The 23,929-nt window shown below is 32.7% G+C and overlaps 1 protein-coding gene across 4 annotated transcripts in view; it reads left to right on the plus strand.

Annotated features, from left to right (window-relative positions):
- LOC126745452 (probable ubiquitin carboxyl-terminal hydrolase FAF-X) overlaps positions 1-23,929 on the plus strand; it is a 75,216-nt gene that overhangs the window by 19,705 nt on the left and 31,582 nt on the right. For all 4 annotated transcript variants that reach the window (XR_007663550.1, XM_050453310.1, XM_050453308.1 and 1 more), the window contains 6 exons: positions 3,887-4,246; positions 6,666-7,022; positions 10,980-11,338; positions 14,117-14,393; positions 19,626-19,974; positions 23,734-23,883. Coding sequence is in view for 3 of the 4 variants with exons in the window: in XM_050453310.1 (XP_050309267.1) it covers positions 3,887-4,246; positions 6,666-7,022; positions 10,980-11,338; positions 14,117-14,393; positions 19,626-19,974; positions 23,734-23,883 (1,852 nt within the window). In the remaining variant the exon portion in view is untranslated. The remainder of the gene's footprint in view (positions 1-3,886; positions 4,247-6,665; positions 7,023-10,979; positions 11,339-14,116; positions 14,394-19,625; positions 19,975-23,733; positions 23,884-23,929) is intronic.

Genomic DNA, 23,929 nt, shown 5'->3' on the forward strand with positions numbered 1-23,929 from the left:
TTGAGATTAAATGTGGAAAAAACTGCGTACCTGGTGATGAATCAAACCAACAAAAAAATATAGAACCACCGATAAAAATAACGAATTCCTGGATAAAGTAACTGAATACAAATATCTGGGTCTAGTGATTAATGAAAAATTAACATGGCCTGCATATATTCAAAATATCTTGGACAAAGTTTCACCAATATTAAGTGTAAGGTGGTGTAACCATAGATTGAAAAACACGAAATAATGGGTCTACCAATAGAAGTGATAGAAGTTTAGTGGGCCATGTACGCAAAATGGTATGTGTCAAAACGCGGATCAAGCGTCAGTTGTGTTAAGTATACTTTGACATTTCATCATGAATCGCAACGTATAGCTATCGTTAAAAGGTATTACGAAAATGCACAATCGGTTAGAGCCTGTTATCGTGCTCTTAGAGAAGATTTTGGCCATCGTGGACGGCCTTCTGAGCTTGCAATAAGGCGCACAATTAATAAGTTTGAACGGGAGTACACTCTTCTGGATAATAAGCCACCAACGCGACAAAAAAGTGCAAGGACCGCTGAAAATATCGCCGCTGCAAGAGAAACTGTTGACGCGAATAACAATGTGTCTGTTTTGCGCCGTTCTCAGCAATTAGGCATTTCACCAATGTCTCTGTGGCGCATTTTGAAGAAAGACTTAGGCCTACATGCATATAAAATGGTTCTAACTCAAGAATTGAAGCCTGCTGACCATGGTTTGCGAAGAACGTTTACCGACTGGGCCCTGTTGCAGTTGGAACAAAATGCCGATTTTGGGAAACAAATCATCTTTTCAGATGAAGCCCATTTTTGTCTTAGTGGCGTTGTCAATACGCAAAATTGCCGCTTCTGGTGTCAGAACAATCCCCAGAAATTAGTACGGGTGCCATTACACCCGTTAAAAGTGACTGTGTGGTGTCGTTTGCACGTCGGTGGAATTATCGGTCCATACTTTTTTGAGGATGCAGGGGGGCGTACTGTGACAGTCAACGGCGAGCGCTACCGCGAAATGATAACAAACTTTCTTTGGCCTGCAATTGATGGTGGAGACTTCGAACAGAATTGGTTTCAACAGGACGAAGCAACATCACAAACCGCCCGAGCCACAATTAATTTATTAAGAGAGCGTTTTGAAGATCGAATAATTTCGCGACATGGCAATATCAACTGGCCACCAAGGTCCTGTGATCTTACTCCCCTGGACTTTTTTCTTTGGGGATATGTGAAGTCGAAGGTGTATTCTAACAATCCTCAAACCATCAATGAGTTGAAAGTTAACATAACTAGGGTTATTCGCGAAATTCAGCCCAACTTCTAGGAAAAGTGATTGAAAATTGGGTTCATCGTCTAAACGTCTGCCGCCATAGCCGAGGTGGACATCTTAATGATATTTTGTTTAAAACATAATGTTACATAATAAACTACAACATGAAACATCAATCATAGAAATCAACCAATTCGTTTTTATTTTTTAGAAATTTAAACTTATATCATTCTTATTGGTAGACCCTATATTTATTCTTTAATAGGTTTATTGAACCGCATATACGATATTTATTGCCATGTTACGGAAAAACAAGGTTGGACTTATTAAACAAACTACAAAGACTGCAAAATAATTCAATAAAAACATTTTTTTCTCTAAGTTACTACACTCCCAGTGAAAATTTGTATAAAGAATACTCATTTGTAAAAAAAGAACATATAAAAACTCTGAAAGAGGCAAAGATTATACATAAAATAAAAAACAAATGTAGAACTGTGACGAACATAATTATAACTCAAGAACAATAGGAAATTTAAAAAGTAGATATGCCAGAACAAGAAAAGCACAAGAGTCATTGATATACAAAAGTGTAGATACATATAATAAGTTACCAGAAACGGTTTTTATAGATGAAGAAAAGACTGCGAGCCGTAACCTCGAAAGACATTTGACAATTGTTATTTATTGTTGTTTTCCTAACTCTTTCTTAAAAGGACAAATGGCTAAAACAACAACGAAAATAGAAAATCGGTAGGAAGGTATCTGCTGTTAAATTATTTACCATTATTTATGGGATACCTATATAGAATTTAACTGCGATGAAAAGCAATAATATGTAATTTTTTTGTAAAATAAACTATTTATTACTTACGCAACTGCTCAAAATTAAAACCATTTATTTCTTGACAAAGCCTTAAACGATGATAAATTCTGTTTTTAAACGTTTTAAATCATCCGGCGTAATTAATTGAATATCGTTTCTAATCTTTTGTTTTTGTTTTTCAATATTTGTGGATCTTCTAGTATAGACTTTACCTTTAAGTTAACCCCAAATCTAATGGAGAAAAATCAGGTGACCTTCCTGGATATTCGATTATCCTTCTCCGTCCAATCCATCTATTTCCGGTTTACCTAAAAAGAAAAGCAATTCCATAGATATTCGCAAAGATCACATGATAGGATGTTGGCTTAGGATTTAAAACTAGGTACTGCTCCATTATTGGTAAAAGTGACTTTGTCTGAAAATGACACCCAGTCTAAAAATTTTTGACCCATGATTAACCAAATTCATCATGGTTTCACAATATTCTACGATCAGGATCGTCCTCTGGCAGCTCCTGGCCTTGTTTCATTCTAAAGGCTCTTTTTCTTGAGTTTAGAATTTTTAAAACTGTTTTGTGACATACATCGTAGTCCCGAACTACTTGTCTTGTCGGGGTGATAGGTAATTCTTTACAACTCAGTAGAATATCCAGTTTTGTATCATCGCTTACCGATGGTTGTTTTTGTCTAGGCTAGTTTTGTTCTTACATGTCTTATGAATTCTGAATTGTGTCTCAATTTTACTCACAGTACATTGACTCTGGTTGCAAATCAGGATGAGTTTCTCGAAATAGCGCCACAACTTTATTTTGAGTTCGCCAACGGTTTCTAAACCCGATCATTATTAGGACTTCGATTTTTAGACTTTCTGTTAAGTACGGCATTTTGGCGTAAATAAAATACTCACCAATAAATACTGTGTTCTTACTTTTCTAAGAATACTTACCCATTCTTTAATTCGATGTGTATCTCACAAAAACCTGTTTATTTATGCCGTTTTTAATAAACAAAAATCTGAAATATTGTATTGACTTAAAGGTGATCATTTTATAGCAATCATTCACTTTTTCAACATAACCAAAATACGCATTTAATCGGTCGATATATTTTGTTTTAATTTTCATACCTCTAAATAGTTTTTTTTTAAATTTAAAGTCGAGAGTTAATTTGTTTTAAAAAGAAAAGTACATCGTCAAGTGGCATCATCTCATTTAATTAAGTAGGATTAGATTTCACCTATTCATAGGAATTAGAAAAAAAAATTTATAGGTTTTTAAAGGCAACAGAAAATCTTAGGAGATTTGTTTTTGCGTTTTTCTGAAATATTGCTTTCAAGAATTTATTCCAGTTAGAAACCCACCCTGTATACTAAAATACTTTCTTAATTTATTGTAAGTTACTTTTAATATCGGTTTTGATTAATTTTCGAGTCTTTTGCGTTAATATCTTATTAACTGGATAACTATACAATGTCGTAATAATCTGACAGTAAATCATTGAATTCCAGGTAAAGGGATTTTAAATAATCAATCTTGATACACGTATCTATGTTTTTAATAACATTTTCCATCTGTGTATCTGGTGTAAAATGACCACAATCTCAAGATATTTTATTGTATTAGACACATATAGTCAAAATACTATCTGTTATCATCATATATTCTTTCAACACTTTTAAATTAGGTTGGATACTAAAATGGAGCATTTTGACTTAAAATTTTATTAAAAGAAGTTGATTTTATACAGTGTACAGTAAAAGTGTACATAAACATCAAAAACCTTTCAGATAATCTCAGCAAAAGTGATTCAAGTAAACTCCAACATGGCCTCGTCGCAGGATAGCAGCTCGGACAGCTCGACGTCGTCACCTCAACATTTGTACGACGGTCCAAACGCGGACGTGGAAAGTCTCCTGCCGGGCGTTTTGATGGCTCAGAACGCGGTTTACGCGCAGTTTTTTTGCCAGCTAATGGAGCTGGGCAGTCAGATGAACTTTCCCGCTTTAAGGCACGGCGGACACGGTCTGCTGAAACTAATGCCCTGCGATATGGTTACAATGGAGAAACTGAAGGCGCTCTTCGCTACGCCTGGCGAACAGAATAATGTCACTATGGACAGTTTGTTTTTTAGGCCTGTCTCTGCCGAGGTTTGTTGCATTTTATTTATTTTTTTCTACTTTAGCACTTAGATATTAAAGTATTTTTAAATTTATTGGCCTTTTTGCAATAGTATACAGACAGGCAGTTAACATACTTTATTGACCAAGAATTATATAAGTTACTAACAAAAGCTTATAGATTGTTCGTTTCCGAATTACTTATAGCGAACCGATAATACGGTAACTGATATTCCACAGTCTTTTTTTAAAATTTTCATCAGTAGACCTCTGGCATTTGCGAAGTGTGTATAGGTTGCCACAAAATTTTGAAGAAATATTATGCAAAAGTAGAGGTTTTACATAAATGATCATAAATTAGAATGATATGATATCGTAGAATGATAGCTTATGGACGATCTAGGCATAGGAAGGTTTATTTTAAATGTAGAGCGCGTAGCAATAGTATTTTGAGAAGTAATTGCTGTCGAATATTTTTTATGCATTGATCAAACAGATTCGAGTTTAAATAATGACTTTTTTTTCAGAAATAAAATATACTTTACAAGATTCTCTATATCCAATATTGCAGAGGTATCTTAGGGCGCGCTTTTGCAAAATAAAGAGAGATCGAAACAAGTAACCTGAGCAACATCCCCAAAAGCAGATACCATACGTGGGAATCAGTTAAGGCAAAATAAGCACTTTTTGATATTTGTTTATTAAGTTGACTGGCAATGGTTCTAATCGCAAAGCAACCAGAAGCAAGTTTTAGGAATAATTGCTCTATATGCTGTGTCCTATGAACTTATGAAAACTAAGTTACGGTTACACCTTGAAGACAGTAAAATGATGTCTAGATTCACAATTTTCTTCTAAGAAAATACAAACCACTGAAAGGGACTGTACTCTGGTATTTGATTGTTGATACATGGAACTGTAAATTGATTTTTTTCTGTACGAATAAATGCCGTAATGAATGCACTACAGGCTATTTTATACAGCACTTTTTGCGAAACTGGTACAACGATGGGTGTAATTCCTCGAATTTTTATCCCACTGCAGGAAAATAAAATTAAAGTTTTTTATGTCATATAATCTATGACCTGTCGGAGGGATTCGTTGATAATATGATTTGTTTTCGAATTATAGACTTTCTTAGAGAAAATTATATGTTTATCCAGGTTTTTGTTGATTTAAATTATAATAAAACAAAATCTAATAATTATTTTCAGAAAATCCTCCAATAGGCTTTGAAGTAATAATGTAAGTCGGTGAAAAATTGTGGAAGATACGACCGGAACCGTTTTAAAAAGTGGATTTCAAAAAAAACATTCATTAATGACAATATAATGCACCGGTTGATGCGGTTCCGGTCTCTCGGACACACATGGCTTCAAGTAAAAAAAAAACACTTAATTGTTTGAATTTACTTTTAATTCTGTACTTCGCTTAATCCCCCTCTGAGAATAAGCGAAAATTTAAGAAACAAACAAAAGAAAACAATTTTTTTTGAAAATTCAAAGGTGACCCATTAAAGCATTGTTCTAATATTTAAGATAAGATATACATTATCATAAATAAAAAGATTATTCTAATAAAAAAACTTTAAACTCTATCAAATCATAAAAATGTGTATATTGAATAAAAGACTCAAATAAACCACCTTCTTTAGTTAAACAGTATGTTAGCCTATTATAAAAACTGTTTCGTACCCACGAATGAGTTAGATAATTTTCCACTCAATAAGTTTCTGCTTTGTCTCCTTAAGATGACCTCACAAAAAAAGTCCTTTGGAGATAAATTAGCAGATCTAGGCGACCTCCTAATATCACCAGTCCTATCAATAAGGCTATTAAGGATTAGTAAAAGAATTTGTTAAAAATTGCTTTAATCGTATTTATTTTTAAATTCTAACCTGCCCTTAAACTGAGTTCTGTCAGAGTGATTTGACATAATCCATTCCAGCTCGGCACCATGGAAACCTTAATTATATTAAGCTTTAACAGCATTTTTCCTTGAAACAATCAAATATGAATGATCTTAAACACTGCCGTAGAAGACTTTTGTTGATTTAGGGAATTGAGTGTTTTGTTGAATGTCGCAATTATTAAAGAATTCAATGATGCCTGGGCTTCGATGAAAAGGGGTTTATGCTCTTAATGTTGACTTGGCAAAGACTACGCACATTGTCAATTGCCAATAGATTTACCGTTTGGAGTTGGACAGAGATTTGTCCAAATCCGTGACATCTTCTCAAATAAATTGCTGTTTAAATGAAGTGATTTTATGGAAAAGTTGAAATGCCATTTACCCTCAAATCCTTAGTCCCATAAATCGTTTTTAAGCAGATTGCGTAGAAATCGCCGTTGCCCGTTTAATCCCATTTCTTAAAGGAAACGTCTTTTGTAGGAAAACGTATATAGACTTAAATTCATGTTGTATTATAGCCCATTTTCTTAAATTTCAGGTCCTCTATAACTTAGAAGTGCTTTACGCTATGTTAATGCCCGCGATGGACACGATCTCGGAGAAAACCTATGAGTTCCAGTACTCGTTTATAACCTCCGGCGAAGTTCACATTTTTCTCGAAATGCTTACGAAGAACAATTTCATGTCTAACGCCGACAGTATAACGAGACGATCCGCCTATCTGGTCGTGTTGAAAATATGCAAGCTCATCTTGACATCCGTGGCTCACGTTTTAGTGAGACTGAGCGAGGACCATACTCCTCCTCCGGAAAACGAGGGACTGAGCGAGAACACGACCACACCTGGAATGCACCTGAGACAGGCGTTAAGAAGCGTACCCGGCCATTCGGATTATGTGAGTTTTACTTTATTTTCACGATTTCTCGTTTTATTAATGATCATCGCAAAATGTGGTTTAGTAAGAAAAATCTTAGAAAAATTAAATTAATAACGTAATTAACCAACAAAGATTAACAATTATTTTAAAAAGGGTTTTTTTGGAGTGTTTAGGTAAATAATTTAATAAAACTGGTAAAGCGGTTTCAGTTCGGATCTTCAGTTTCAATTGAGCAGAAACATGCTGATTTTATAGGACCCATAATAAACAAAGTAAAAAAAATTGATTTTTGCGAGCCAATGGTAATTTTAGAGAAGAATCGTTAGAATGGGGTCCAAGTAATGAAAACAAAAGCATTTTTGTCAAAATGTCGACGTTTCATTTAACGTAGTCTAGATTTACAGCACCCTTATACTGAATTTTTATATGAGGTTGGCTCTGTTAATAAATTACCATTTAATAATAACATCTATTTTAGTTTTAATTTGTCATCAAAGTTTAAAGATAAATCTTTGCAATGTTGTATTGATTTGTTTTAATTTGTATTAAATGATTTAATTAAAAAACACGTCCCAACATATTCTAAAAATAAATACTTTCCTGTATACCACAGATCAAATACAATAAGAGTTATTAAAGAAAAATTAAATAAAGTTCATCAAAAGAGGCGTAGATACAGGGTGATTTAAAAGTAAGCGGCATCCTTTCAGGGGCGTAATCCTTGTATGAAAATAAGGCAAAAAGTTCATATTAATATGGGTCCGAAATTGCTTCCTAAGGGAGCTACGCCCCTTTGAATATAGGACCCCTTGAAGACAATTTTTTCTCTATAACTTTAAAACCCTTTAGAATTAAATTTTGAAAATTGATGTACTGCATAAACATTTCGTTGTGAATACGATTCTAAATTCAAATTTTTTTAATTTTATTCAGGTGCGTCACATGCGGGGGTTGGTAAGGGTAAAAACATCCCTTTTTCTTTTACTCTTTAGGTTATTGTGATTTTGTTTGAAAATTATAAAATTTTAGAGTCTTATACGTAAAAAAGGTACTCTTAGTTCAATTCGATAGAGCGTACCATTTACGAGAAAAGCGACTTTGAAAATGTTCTGATTGCGTATGTTTATTGATGAAAATTAATTCGCATTACGATCGACAAAAAAGACACTTTTTACTCATATTTTATTTAACAATTTATAGAAAGTGTTCAAAATTATTACCATTCGCGTCACGGCAAGCTCTTAATCTTTTTAGATTATGGTGCACACGTGGTAGAATTCTTGGATTGTTTTTAATTGTCTGAAATCCTTCCTCTATTCTTTGCCTGAGAACATCAATATTGGGTATAGGGCGGGAATAAACTAGTTGTTTTAGGTGTCCCCATAAATAAAAATCAAGGGGTTCAAAAAAGTAGTCCATTTTTCTCAAAGAGACCTCTTGATAATAAAAATTCAGAGAATAGAGGGACACAAAGTCAATGGTCTCAAAAGATGTTTATTTTAAAAAATGTTTACACGTGTTTCGCTCTAAGGCATCGTCAGATCTAAAAGAAAACAGAAAGCAACCCTAGTACAAAAACAACAATGCATAGACACAAATTACAATTTAGAGATTTGACTTACCGGTAAAGCTATAGGATTAACACCACAAACATTCAAGTTAAAACAAAAATAAATACATACAAAATAAAAATAATGTTGACCATTTATATTTGTTTACCATTGTTACCAAAAATAATGTTGGTTCATTTCTCGACCAAGTCATATTTCACTTTATATTTTTTATTTAATTTTTTGCTTTTTTTCCGTTCTCCCGTTCAACTTAACCTCACTCTGCTTGTTTTGTTTACTTTTATTTAATTAGTTTTGACACCAAAATTAATGTGAACGTCAACATTATTTTTATTTTGTATGTATTTATTTTTGTTTTAACTTGAATGTTTGTGGTGTTAATCCTATAGCTTTACTGGTAAGTCAAATCTCTATATTGTAATTTAAGTCTATGCATTGTTGTTTTTGTACTAGGGTTGCTTTCTGTTTTCTTTTAGATCTGACGATGCCTTAGGGCGAAACACGTGTAATCATTTTTTAAAATAAACATCTTTTAAGACCATTGACTTTGTGTCCCTCTATTCTCTCAATTTTTATCAAAAATCAAGGGGGTTTAGGTCAGGAGACCGTGGTGGCCATGGCACTGGACCCCCACGACCTATCCAGCGGTTTTGATAGGCATTATTTAAATGTTCTCTAGCGAGAATGCTAAAATGTGGGGGAGCACCATCGTGCATAAACCACATTTGTACTCGTAATTGAAGTGGTAGATTTTCTAATATTTGTGGTAATTCATTCTGTAAAAAAATTGTGTAAATTTGTCCATTAAGTCGTTGCGGCATAAATACAGGTCCTTTTAAATGCCCATCGATTATTCCCGCCCACACATTTAAACTAAACTGCTGCTGATGTGCCTTCTGTACCGTAGCATGGGGATTCTCATCCGTCCATAGGTGGTTGTTGTGGAAATTGAAAATTCCGTTTCTTGTGAAGCCGGCCTCGTCAGTAAATAAAATTTTCTTCTCAAATTTTTCAGAAGCAACGCGGTTTTCTTCTAGCCAATTACAGAAGTGTACACGAGGAAGGAAATCTCGCTCTTCCAAAGCCTGAACCCGTTGAATATGATAAGGGTAGAGTAACATATCGCGCAAAATTCTCCATACGGTTGACTGAGAGGACCCTTCTTGATTTGCGATGATGCGAGTGCTCAAGGATGGATCTTCTTCAATACGATCTAGCACGCGTTCTTCTAATGCTAGGGTTCTGGCATTTCTTGGTCGCCCAACAACTTCCTGTCTTTGAAATGTTCCTTAAGCAAAATTTAAGTAGATATTATGCGATATTACTCACATTTTTGAATTTACCTGTTTCCCTCAAATTACGATCTACTCTTGCGAAAACCGTACGGTGTGGCACTCGTCGATTAGGAAATGCCTCATGATACAATCGTCTTGCTTCAGCACAATTACCAAATGCTCTTCCAAACATAATGTGAAAATCAGCTTGTTCTTGATACGTAAAATCCATGTTTGCTTTTTAAACTTAGAAACACAAAGTACCAAACTCAACAAAGGCAATGCTCTTCTTATTAATAATAAATGGTAATTTGTAAAACACTCTATGAAACTAATTTTACTTTGACAAAGTAAATTGTATTTTACAATGTCATTTAAATGCCAAAAAACAACCGCCAACTTCGTTTTAAATGCGTATCCAGTAATTTTATTATGTATTAAACATACGCAATCAGAAAATTTTCAAAGTCGATTTTCTCGTAAATGGTACGCTCTATCGAATTGAACTAAGAGTACCTTTTTTACGTATAAGACTCTAAAATTTTATAATTTTCAAACAAGAGTAAAAGAAAAAGGGATGTTTTATCCTTACCAACCCCCGCATGTGACGCACCTGAATAAAATTTAAAAAATTTGAATTTAGAATCTTATTCACAACGAAATGTTTATGCAGTACACCAATTTTCAAAATTTAATTCTAAAGGGTTTTAAAGTTATAGAGAAAAAATTATCTTCAAGGGGTCCTTTTCAAAGGGGCGTAGCTCCCTTAGGAAGCAATTTCGAACCCATATTAATATGAACTTTTTGCCTTATTGTCATACAAGGATTACGCCCCTGAAAGGATGCCGCTTACTTTTGAATCACCCTGTATAATCATAAAAATACCTATAATTTATTCAAATTATTACGGACACAAAAAATTAATTGAATCTGAATTTATGTTTAGTCTATGGTATATTTGTCCTCTAATGTTAAACAATTTCGGATTTGCTACGTCATTTCAAATTACACATCTTTTAAAGTAATTAGATTGGTTCCTATAATCTAGCATTATTTAGTCCAGTCAACACTTCCTTTTTTGACATATCTTTCCTGTCGATTGACCTAAAATCCATATTTTCTATTTGCAGCTGTTACGCCAGGTGTCGATGAAACTTTCCCAAGGTTTAGCTCAACTAATGGTAGCCGAAACTGGCAACAACTCCGGGTTGGCTCAAGCGCTATTCAACCAGGCCTTGAATTGGGAATTGCCAGATCTGGCAACGACGTTGGCTCTCGTGAGACTAGTGTGGGCGGCAAGTAGTGACAATTTGGGTGCCTTAAATTCTTCGCCGGAGACGTTGCACTCGCTATCGGATCCTAATAAGCACGACAACCCGGTAGAGTTGGACACCGAGGATATTTTGTTGTGTAAGGAGGCGTTGGAGCTGCTCAGCACCGCGGTGGTGTTAAATTCAAGCAGTTTGGAGCATCTTTACCAGGATAATTGGTAAGTAATTACACCAGAGAATTTAGATTTTGGGGATAGTTTTTCTGCAGTATTTTATAAAGAGTGCATAAAAACAATTAAAGTAAACAACATTTTCGAAGAACTAAAAAATGGCCAGATTAAGAAATTTAAGAAAAACTAAAAAAAAAATCATTTTGGCAATTTGAGATTTATGTAGCTGTGTGTATGATAAACAGATCTCGGTGTTTGTGGAGAGAGGTTAAGGAATCCAAGCTTAGGAAATCAAGTTAAGGAAACCAAGCTTGCCTTAAAACCTAGCAAAATCAAGGTATGAAAAAATTACAAGGTATGTCGGGATACCTTTGTAAGTCAAGTACAGGATTACTCAAGGTTAGAGACGGATATTCGGACGAAAATGTGTTTGCGTCAAAAATGAGCAGTTTGAATTATCGATCAAACAAAACAAATTATAACATGTAAACCATATTATTTTATTAAATTTAAAATATGTACCTTTGTACCTGTCTCTACATTTATGAGTACATTAACTTCACAATGATAAATCATGATCTTTTCACTATAATATACAAAAAACATATTCTACTTACACAAAGAGCAAATAGCTTTTGTATCAAAAGAAATATTACACACAGTATTTTAAAAGTATGGAATAAACTTCCTTCCTCAGTCTTATGACTTACGTAGAGTTAATATCTGAAAACAGTTTGTAGCTCTTATTATAGTTGATTTTTTTAAATTGTCCAGTCGTGTGGCCACCGAGTTCACCAGACTTTAATCCTTGGGATTTTTTCTTAAAAGGTTTTATGAAAAGTCTGATTTTTAAGTCTACTCTAAACACTCAGCGAGCGAACTCTTTAACTCGATAGAAAGAACATTTCTTTCTATTATAGAAAAAAAGTCTGAACTCTACTCTCAATCTCAACTAGCTTCGATCGGGTAGAGTTCGGGTTGCCGTCGGCAACCTTCGGAATAGAAATATAGAAAGAGGTTGTATGGTTTTGCTATTACTTTCGTCTCTTTTTAGTACATTCAAAAAAAGATGTATTTATCTTTGTTGTGGGGATGTGTTTGTAGCAGATTTGAAAATCAATGAATTCTCATATTAGACCATTAAGCCCCATTGTGCAAGGACCAACGTTTTTAAGAAGTGATAAAGGGAATAGGGTCGGCTTGAAAGTGATTCTAAATGAAACTTACTAATTAAACAAAAGAATAGTATTTTATTAGAAAATGTTAAACCATAAAAGTCCACAAAACAATAACTTAAATCACTTGGTTACAACAGATAATTAGGGTTTTATTGCGGTCAAAATATCAACGGTATATCTTTGAGTGAATTATAATTTGTTAACTACTTTTTTCAGGTTTAAAACGATCATTAAGTTTACAAGGTCATATAGTTTATCCACGCTTATTTACGCCCCGAAATTGGGAAATTCCCAGTGATTCCACAGAAGGGAATGAAATGGGTTTTATTACTCTTCACAAATTTTGTGTATAAAATACTATATATATATATATATATATATATATATATATATATATATATATATAATCCTTTTATCCTTAATTCAATCGTTTGTTCTTTCTCTTCCATTTCTAAGGCAAAATTAATAATATTATTATCATAAATCTATATTTTAAGACAAATATTAAAATATAAATTTAATAGTAAATATATTTAAATTAAAAAAAAGGAAATATATTAAGCTATTATAAATACACACTAGGAAAGACAGTTAATGAGATAAAATTAGGAGAATCCATCATAAAATTCGCCGTCTTATTAATACCTAAAATTACTTCAAAAATCTATAAGAAAACTTCCTTTATCGGCATCCCTTATGGATATAGGATGAAAACAAAAATAATAACGAAGCATACTTATTACTTAAAAGATCGATAATGTCGAATGACACTTCAGTAATTGACATTGTGGGCTATGAAAAATCCCATTAGCTATAAAAATAGGCTAATGTTTGTAGATTGGGTAGTATAAGAATGTCTAAAGCCGAACGATGCCGAGCGACATAGAGAAAAGGTTAGCGAGTGCTAATCGCGCATAGAAAGATATTTTCTTTCTATATTTTTTCTTGTCTATTTCTATGTTTATCGAGTTAGAGAGTACCGCTGCGTTAATTGCTTACATAGAGCAAATTGCGGCAACTGGTAATAAAGTTAACTATCTTATCGGGTATTATGCTTATAGGTTCAAAGATTGAACAAATGAAGAAGTAGGCTTATTAACATATTTAGAAAAATTTTGAACACAAACCTTTAACCATAACTTTCATTAGTTAATTCAATAATTCTTAAATACAATTTAATAAATTTTTTATATATTCAGGACCTTGGATTTTGTCTTTCGATAAGCAGGGACACTCACCAATCCGGAGTCTTGAGTCTTTCTACAATATTATTCTAAAATTATCATAATTTTTAATGATTTCTGCTCGCTACACAATTGCACTTGGCGCAGCCGGTAGGATTATGCCTTAATACTTTACTTTTCTTGGAACTAATCTGCACTACATGAAACTTCTGTGGGATTCTTTTAAGGATGTAAATCCGAGGTGAATTCGATTTTCTAATGTTAAGTAAATATACCTTCCAATTTGTCAAGTTGCCTGCCGCCGGAGAGAATTAAATGTTTCTTTATAGAATCAATTTAATCTTGTACTTAGTATTTGCAATAGATGATATTTTTTTTCTCTCCTCGTATTACTTCATTTGTAATTTACTCACTGTAAATTATAATAAATACATCATTATTAACATTTTTTTTTTAACTTTAAGGTGGCCAGATTTTATAACTGATTTGGTCCTGTTAAATCCGAGTTGCGCGGTACGGGTGGCCGCAGCCGAGCAGCTGATAGTGATATGTACGTGTGGTGCCGCCAGTCGATTAGCCTTGCAACTTATCATGCCTCTACTTTTTTCACTTCTCGACTCTATGGTTATAGAATACGCGAATATTTCCAGGGAGTATTTTCAACTGCTCTGTAGGTTGGTTAGCGTCGCCTACTTGACCGGATGTCCGTTAAACAACGCGGAAGTTTTACTTGCGAATGAGGTGAGTTTGTAAGACTTTGACAATCGAATAGTTTTATTAATGCAATTGTTAAGAATATGCATAAAGTGTTGATTGTAATAATACGTAATAACTGTAATAATATAATAATAATCTTTATTTAGCATAAAAAAAGCTACATATAAAATACAATACATTTTTACAAAGTTCAATGAAATTATAATATTTTTGTAAACCCAGTGCATTATAACATACTTTCGTAAGCAGGAATAACAAAATATCGAATTAATACATACGCGGGTCACTGCAAACCGATGATTTGACAAAACAAGTTATTGTAAACTATAGAAATATAAACACCTGTATCTGGGTCAAGTTGTGGCCCAGTTGAATTGGGTTTAATGGAGGTCAACCCGGCGAGAACCCGCGGTACCCCGGTTTTTCCAGGAACCACAGCATCCCGCCGCTTTATTCTGGTCCGCAAACACCGTCTCGGCCCCGACCTAGGCCTTTCCCCACAGTGGCCCATCCAAAAGTTGTTAAAAGCCACATACAAGACCACAAATGCACTCTACTGCACACTACTAACGTATTGTTTAAACAGATAAAATAAAAAAAAACGGTATAAGAAAAAATTATATATAATAAATAAAATACACAAATAATAATTTAAACTTAAACATGCTCTTTCAGAAGTTTTTTAAATGCAGTTAAACCATCACAATTTTTTATATTAATTGGCAACATATATTCATACAAGCCCTTATATAAAACAGAATTCAACATTTGACTAGATACACATCTATCGGTTAAAATAAAATCATTACAATTTCTTGTGTTATAGTTATGTACTTCACTGAAAAATTTAATCTTATTACAAATATACTGTGGTAACATGCTATTTTTAATTTTAAATAATAAAACATATACATTGAACATATTTTTTTGTTTTACAGATAACATATTGCATACGTTAAGCATCGTTGAGATAGGTGTGTATCTATTACAGTTTAAAATGGTTCTCATAGCTCTATTTTGTACAAGTTGCAGTTTTTTATTTTAAAATTTGGTAGATTATACAGAAGTGTTGCGCAAAATTCGAGATTTGGGGCTGCAATGCTATTATACAATAACAACTTTGTACCCAGTGACAATTTAGATCCTACTCTGGCAATAAAACCATCTTTTTTTGCACATTTTCTTGTGATATAGTCAGCATGTGCGTAAAAACTTAGATTTGAATCAAATATAACTCCTAGATATTTAATTTGGTTTGCGTGACTTATTCTTGTGTCATTGATCCTAATATTCAAGTTTTCCAAATCAATATTCGACAACTTATTTTTTTTTCCAAACAAACACAATTTTGATTTCCATGTATTAATACTAAGAGTATTTATTGAAAAGTTAGATTATTATTACAAAGCCTTTCAAACAAGCCTTTTAGATCATTATTCACACTCTCTTGCATATGATTTATATTATTCCCTGACAAATAAATCATTGTATCATCAGCAAATAATTCGATTTTGCATCGATTAACAGATTTGACTATATCATTTATGTAAAGTAGAAATAATAGAGGACCCAAAACAGTACCCTGCGGAACTCCAAACTCAACATTTAATGACTCTGAAATACAGTTTTTAAATTTAACTTTTTGTCGCCTACTGGAGAAATATGAATCAAACCAATTTAATACGGTCTGCCCAATACCAAGAAATTTAAATTTTTTCAATAAGATCTTTCTATCAACTGTTTCAAATGCCCTTCGGAAATCTAAAAATACTGCCAATACATAATTACCCTTGTCAATTTACTTTAGAAAACTATGACAGATATTAATAATTACAGATTCATAAGAGTGACTATCACGGAAACCAGACTGATTTATAACCAAACTATTGTTATTATTGCAGTAATTCAGTAATTGTACTTTTACAACAAGTTCCAACACCTTTTCATATATTTCTACTGTATTTATGGGTCTAAATTGACTATGATAAAAAGTATTTTGAACCTTTGGCGCAGGAATCACAATCGACTCCTTCCATGTCTCAGGAAAAATCCCACTTGAAGTGATGCATTTACAATATTCAACAAACGATTACCAACAACATCACAAACATCGCACAACACCCGTTTTGAGATCCCATTCTCACCACCCCTCACATTTTTTAAATTCTTTAAAATTTTCTTTAAATCAATTAAAGATATTTCTTTGAAAAATGAAAACTTACTATACTGGTCAACAGTGGCATCCATCTCATCTGCAAAAAAAGAATTCCATGGAATGGTATTTACAATTTCCTCAATACTATTTATGAAATATTTGTTAAATTCTGTAGCTATTGTTATATCGTTAGATATTAATTGATTGTCGCATTTAATCTCTTGAGGCAATGAAGAGTTTTTTCCTGGAAGTAATGTTTTTAGGTTTTTCCACATTTCGCGGGGATTGTTTTTGTTCCCATCAATAATTTCTCTATAAAACTTATCCTTTTCTTCCTTAATTAGACCAACCACAGAGTTTCGTAGTTTCTTGTATTCCCTACAGATGACATTATTATCTCTGACGGCTCTTACATACAGTTTGTCCCTTTGATCCATCTTTTCCCTAATATTTTCAGTTATCCACCCCTTATGCAAATATTTCTGTTTTATAACAGACTTTCGTTTAGGACACATTTGATTTAAAATATTAGTAATGTCGTTTACAAAAATATTTGCTATAAATTTTGCTAAATATTGTATATATTATAAAAACCCTTATTTTAAATTTAAATTGTAATTTCAAATACCTAACATAATAACCAGATCGTAAATTAAATAAATAAATAATGGTATATTTCCAATAGACCAACTCAACCTCCACCAAACCAACTCCAAACCCACTTACAAGAAATACAAAAAAAAATCAAGAAATATCGAAGAAAATTAAAGTTATAACAAAAGAAAGAGAATGACAAAGATAATTATATAAAAAAACACCTATCCTAATAAATCAATATTTCCGAAAATAAAGTAAAGAAAGAAATGTTTAAAAAAAAGTACACTTTTAAGTATAATAACTAACAAGATAGGTTCTATCCACTGAGCGCTAAACTTAAAAATGAAACAGAGCTTCATAAGTTTAAGTCATGTTATTAGTTATAACTTTTAAAGAATCACTAAAATATCGCAATTAGTTACATAAACATTACATGCATTACAATCTGAGGCGATTACAATGAAAAGTTAACGAAGATCTATCGTTAAATATCGCCCCTGTATATGATACGAATGAAAAATTGAGCTAAAAAGTGTTTATTTGGAAATATTAATTTTGTTGACAGTACTGCTAAATGTATAGAGTGTCTCATAAACAAAGTTTTCATTGTCAAGTAAGTTTTTTTAAAATGGAACGCCCTGTATATTTTACCAAATTTTCACTCTTCATTTAATTCTACATAAAAAATATATATAACACTATACGTCAAATATTGGTGGTTTTTTAGATAATTGCTTATTATGATATTATTTCATTCTTATTCAATCTACTATTAAAATAGTTAAAAACGATTATAAAACATGAATAATTAAAAAAAAAAAATGTAGTAAATGTTTCATAGCTCTTCAGTGTAAACTTGTCCCTTAAAATATCCACACAAGAAAAAATCTAGCGGTGCTAAGTCAGGTAACCAGGCTGGCCACCTGACAGGATCATTATATTTCTGATCCAGTATCTTCCAAATTTGTCGTTGTCTTGTTGAAGCCACATATTACGGCGTTCTCCTAGAGGAACTTTTTCCAGCTCATTTCGAACACCATCAATATGTGACTCGTCAATAGTATATTATCCATTTTTGATGTAGAATTAAATAAAGAGTTAAAATTTGGTAAAATATAAAGAACATTCCATGTAAAAAAACTTACTTGACAATGAAAATTTTGTTTTTGAGACACTCTGTACACTTACCAATACTATCAACAAAATTAGTATTTCCAAACAAACACATTTTATCTTAATTTTTTTTTCATGTCATATATAGGGACAAAAAAAACGTGTGTAAATAGAGTTGTAACACCCTGTATGCCTTATCTTTATCTTATTTAACAAACCACTACAGTCTATTTGATTGTATAAAAGTTTTAATAAAAAAGTCAATGCTACTTTATGTCTTCTTGTTTTTAAAGAACAAAATTGAAATCTATTAAGTAGTTCAGAATTATCCAGTCCTCTAGCAGGATAAACATCATCCTCCTTATTCGCCATGCATTTTAAAGACTTTCGTCGAACATATTCTTCTTCAGCAGTTTGCTAATATCATTCTAATAAATTGGGTGCTAAAGTAGACATCCATATTCTATACTCGCCGGCACAAAATTCCGCCACCCTGAAATATTGGCCAAGTTTGATGTTTTATAAATTTTTTATTTTTTATCAGATTCTCACGATTTTGCCATCAGTTTCTAGATACATTTGTTGTGATTTTTTTTTTAAATCATTTTGTAAAGTAGCATTTTTCGATTAGGCTATATTATACAGGAGTAAAACAAACTATTGTTTTTTCTCGTAATTTCAAAAGACCCTGTAGGAAAATTAAGGTGGATAATTCTGTTTACATACTGTTCCTTGTAATCTTTGATGTATTCTAAACATTTCGATTTTTGATTCATTCCATTATCTCATTTCTGCTGCGAGCTGCAAATTTTTTATTAAAACGCTGATTTGAAGCTTATTTTTAGATAATTAATGTCAAGTTTTCGGTTAAAAATTATCGACGTTGGCTAAGGACTCAATTAATGTGACATAAAGTTTGACAGTGTCACTATTATAATTTGTTGTGTGTCAATATAGTATTAACTCCAGCAGACGTGGGTAGAATTGTTGTAATATAGCCTAATCGAAAAATGCTACTTTACAAAATGATTTTAAAAAATCACAACAAATGTATCTAAAAACTTAAGGCAAAATCGTGAGAATCTGATAAAAAATTAAATTTTTTTTTAAAACATCAAACTTGGCCAATATTTCAGGGTGAAGGAAATTTGGTCCCGGCGAGTGTAGTTTTGATCGTACAAAACTAAAATATAGCAATTTGATTGTGTGAGTATTTAAAAAGCTTTTACAATTTCGAATAATGAATCCTAGATCCAGAGGCGGTTGAGACGACATTGTTTAAATGAATTTTGAAATCAAAATTTTGTTCAAAAGTGATTTCTTAAAAAAAAAAGTGATGAGATCTTAAATTTTTTATTTTAACTATAAATATTTAAATGTTTAAAATTTAGGTTGCTTGGCTGCGTAGTGCCCGTGACAAGAATGAAGTATTAATCGAAGGGCACTTGGGTCTCGCGAAGGAACTGCTCAGTTTCATGACGCCCGAACAAAAATGCGAACTGGGCAGCGCGGAATCCGGAAGTTTGATACGGGAACTGTTGGAAGATTTTTTGTTTCCCGCGAGTAAATTGGAACTGCTTCTGGCCAAAACGAAGCAACTGGGAGAGGATCCGGCCATACCCATTTGCGATACTCCGCAGACGCAGGCGGCCGCTTTTGACTTGCTGATTTCGCTATGCGTGAATTGCGTGCCGAATTATAAGCAACTGGTCAATATGCTCACCGAGATGTTTTATTCGGGTAAGTCATTGGGGAAATGTTTATGTAAGAATTGAAAACTTTTTGAACTAACCAGCATACGGATACCGGCAAAAGAATATTACACTGACAGTTTTGAGATCTGTTTATGATATCATATGAAATCCAGCAACTCACATTATCGCTTATTTTTTATGAGTTCTGGGAATTTCTTCTTCATGGATCTAGTTAAATTATTTACAGTTTATTACAGAAATTAAGGCAGCTTCAACAGCCTCGAGCAACTCGGCAGCATTTTCAAATTTCCCTGGATGTTACCGCAACTTTTCTTATCCAATAAATTTGACAGGTTCTCTATGGGATTAAGATCGGGACTTCGGGTTGGCCATTTAAATACCATGACAATATATCATGTTGTAAAGGCATATTTTCCTTAAAATGTGCAACGTATTATTAGTACAAAAACCATAGATAAAATCTATAAATATTTGTATCGGTATATAATCGCATAAATACACACTTGTACGTTCACGCCCTCCTTGATTTCTTGTGTCCAAAGTGCACTTAGGATCACTTTTATTTAGGACGTGTCAACCGGAGAAAATAAATTTAATTTACTTTCATCGGAAAATAACTCTGTATTCCATCTTGTTTCTCACCAGTTCAAATGCGAAGTGAAATCAAGCGGTTTGATTTTGCACTGTTTCTTAAACGCCTTCGAATATTATGAACACTAATGTTTACTTCATCCAGTTGAGTTATTATGTCTTCAGCTTGGTCGAATGGATTTTCAAGGGCCAAGGCTTCAAATTGTTTTATGAAGTGTCCTAAATCTAAATCTACCAGTTTTAGATTAACCTATTAGCGATTTTCTAAGGCGGTAAAGCTTAATATTAGTAAGGATATAACCGACTGAATTGAATGTCACCGTTGGTTGTTTAATATAAGCCTATTGATATTTTGATATTATCAATTGTTTTATACATAAGTAAAGGAATACCTTTAATAACACATTTATTTTTTATTTATTTGTGACACAAACAGATAAATCCTCTATTTAACAGCACACTAACAAGAAACTGCAATTTTAAAAGTTATCTTTTCAATATACCCTTTAAGGCATTTTGATATGAAAATGTATATTATGTTCAAAAAATTGTGAACTTATGGTTTGCCGGAATGGTATACGCAAAAAAAGATATCTATGCCTAAGCTACACGGGTGAATCATTGAACAATATATGTTTCACCAACTCAGGAGGATCAAGCCTATTAATATTCAATGCAAATTTATAACATCCGTTTCTTTTCGGGAGTTTATATTTTGAAATGATTTTTTTTATCTTCTAAATTGTTGGTAACTAATTTAAATTTTACTTGTAAGATAAACTTTTCAAAAATTTAATTTGTATTCTTTCAATTCTATCTTTACAAGTGGAGTAAACAGGACTCCATGATTAAGGCAAAATTTAATCTACTGTAGACAAATGCATAATACAGAGATATTCTATCAATAAATCAGAGTATTTATAAGCATTGACTATAAAAGTAAATCAGATAATATCAGACCTTTTAATTTCATTACATCAATACATCTTATCTGTACTTTGTTACTTACATATTTTTTAAAATCAACTGGAAACATAGTAAGTACAACTGCAGGAAAATCATTTAGACGTTTCGCAATAAGATATGAAGAGGATCGTTCGAATAGGGAAGTAGAATGCACTGGAATTGTTAGCTTACCCTTAAACCTTTTTATTTACATTTATATTATGGATATCAGTTCGAAATAGAATTTTATTATATAAGTATGGCTAAGATTTAAGCAATTAAAGCATTGTGATATAAACAAACCATATCTAAATATCTTTTCTTTCTTATAAACAACTACCCTGATTGGTTAAAAGCCTGATTGACGTGTTCATATTTGCAAATACTAAATATCAAGTGAACACAAGAATTTTGTAATTTCTGTATTTGGTTCGATACAGCTGCAGCTATACAGGATCTGTACACAATGTAAAGTTCACGATCTATAAGGATAGTCACTATAGTCGGATTTATAGTGTAAATTTTTTTACATAATTTTAATAAGTGAATTAAATCAGAAAATAACAGCTTGGCAATAAAAACAGTTACAGAAAACTTAGGCCTTATAGATCGTGAACTTTACATTGTGTACAGATCCTGTATAGCTGCAGCTGTATCGAACCAAATACTGAACAGATGGAGTAAATGATGTGCGCGAAATATAGGCCCGCTCATCGATGCAACCTTGGCAGATTTAAACGAGGAGAATCATGCCTACTTATTTTAAATTATTTTACCGTACAGCTTTGCTTTGTAAGCAGCGTTTTTTAAAATATAATACGGTCGCCTGTAAAATGGGTCCAAACCGATTTTGAGGTTGTGCCAGGTAATGATATAATAATCCCTTTTAAGCATTTTGTTATGCAAATATTGGGGTTTTCCGAAAAGGGATAGGTAATCCTTTTAAGTAATCGTGCCAGGTCAAACATTTAGGGTGTAATTGGCCAGGTTCATCAGAACCGAGGGCTACCTGAGCGCTGGAAGTTTTGCCTATAATAGTAAGGACCAATATAAATTGTCATAACTGAGCAACAATCGAGCGCTCAGGGAGCGCTTTTTTCTGATGAACCCGGTCATTTTAGCATATTTTTATTTTTTTAAAATCAAGCCTTGGTACGAGCATTTTTAAAATTTGATGAGTAGGTAAAGTAGTATTTTTAGGCATGATGTAAAAAAAGTTTATAAGAAAAAGTTGTTTAGAATGCAAAATTATGCCCGAATACCGAATTTCATAACCATAGGCCTACTTTGATTTTTACAAATTTCAATCTCTAATAATTATATATGAATAAAAAAATTCATTGGTACACAAAACGTAAAAATCAAAGTAGGTCTATGGTTATGAAATGCGGTATTCGGGCATAATTTTGCATTCTAAACAACCTTTTCTTATAAACTTTTTTTATATCTTGCCTAGAATTACTACTTTACCCTCCACTTTACCTACTTATAAAATTTAAAAAATGTTCGTATCAAGGCAAGCTTGATTTAAAAAAAATAATAATATGCTAAATTTTATTTTTTAATGAAGCAAGGCTGGATGCCAAACGGTCAAATTTTAACCACAACATTTTTTGTCATTTTCACGTATAAATTCGCTCATCCTGGGACACACTGTATATTAAAAATATTTATTACCTGCTGCTTCTGCTGTAAACTGGACTTTTTGCACTTTGTTGTATGCTGGATGCTCGTTATCACATGTTTTATATATGTTCATAATTACTTCCTTTTCAGCAATGGTCAAATGTTTTCGTACTCTTTTCTTGGGGGGTGACAATGGGGGTGTACGTGGCGCGTCAGCCATTATTTGTTAACAAACAAATTAACAAAAAAATAAACACAATCTCAACTTTTCAATATTGCGAAGATTCAAATATTCGAATAGCAGAAAATTCAACCAAAACGATCTAAAGCCGCTCGACTAATAAAATTAAATAAAACCCCAAGTCATGAACCCAATCGAGGCTCTAGGCCACACCTCCGGCGCAGAACGATCACGTGACCACTTCATCTGTTCGGTAACCCAAGTATAATCCTTTTTACTTATTTAACGATTACTTTGCGTTTTTATATTTCCCAGAAAAACAGGGAAGAGTAAGACAGGGAAAAGTAATTATTATCGCTTTAACACACTTTTAAGTTGTACACTTCTTAGAGGTTATTAGACATATTATGGCATTTAATATACATTTTTTACCTTTATTAGACCCAGATTCGGCAATAACCGAGTGGGACTACTTACCAGCGGTCGGACCTAGACCGTTTCGGGGCTTCGTGGGTCTGAAAAATGCGGGCGCTACTTGCTACATGAACTCGGTACTACAACAGTTGTACATGGTCGAAAATATAAAGCAAGGTAACTAACTGAAAATCTCACGTCATCATTATGCATAAAACAATTA

The sequence above is a fragment of the Anthonomus grandis genome, chromosome 16 (assembly GCF_022605725.1).
Source record: "Anthonomus grandis grandis chromosome 16, icAntGran1.3, whole genome shotgun sequence".
NCBI lineage: Eukaryota > Metazoa > Arthropoda > Insecta > Coleoptera > Curculionidae > Anthonomus > Anthonomus grandis.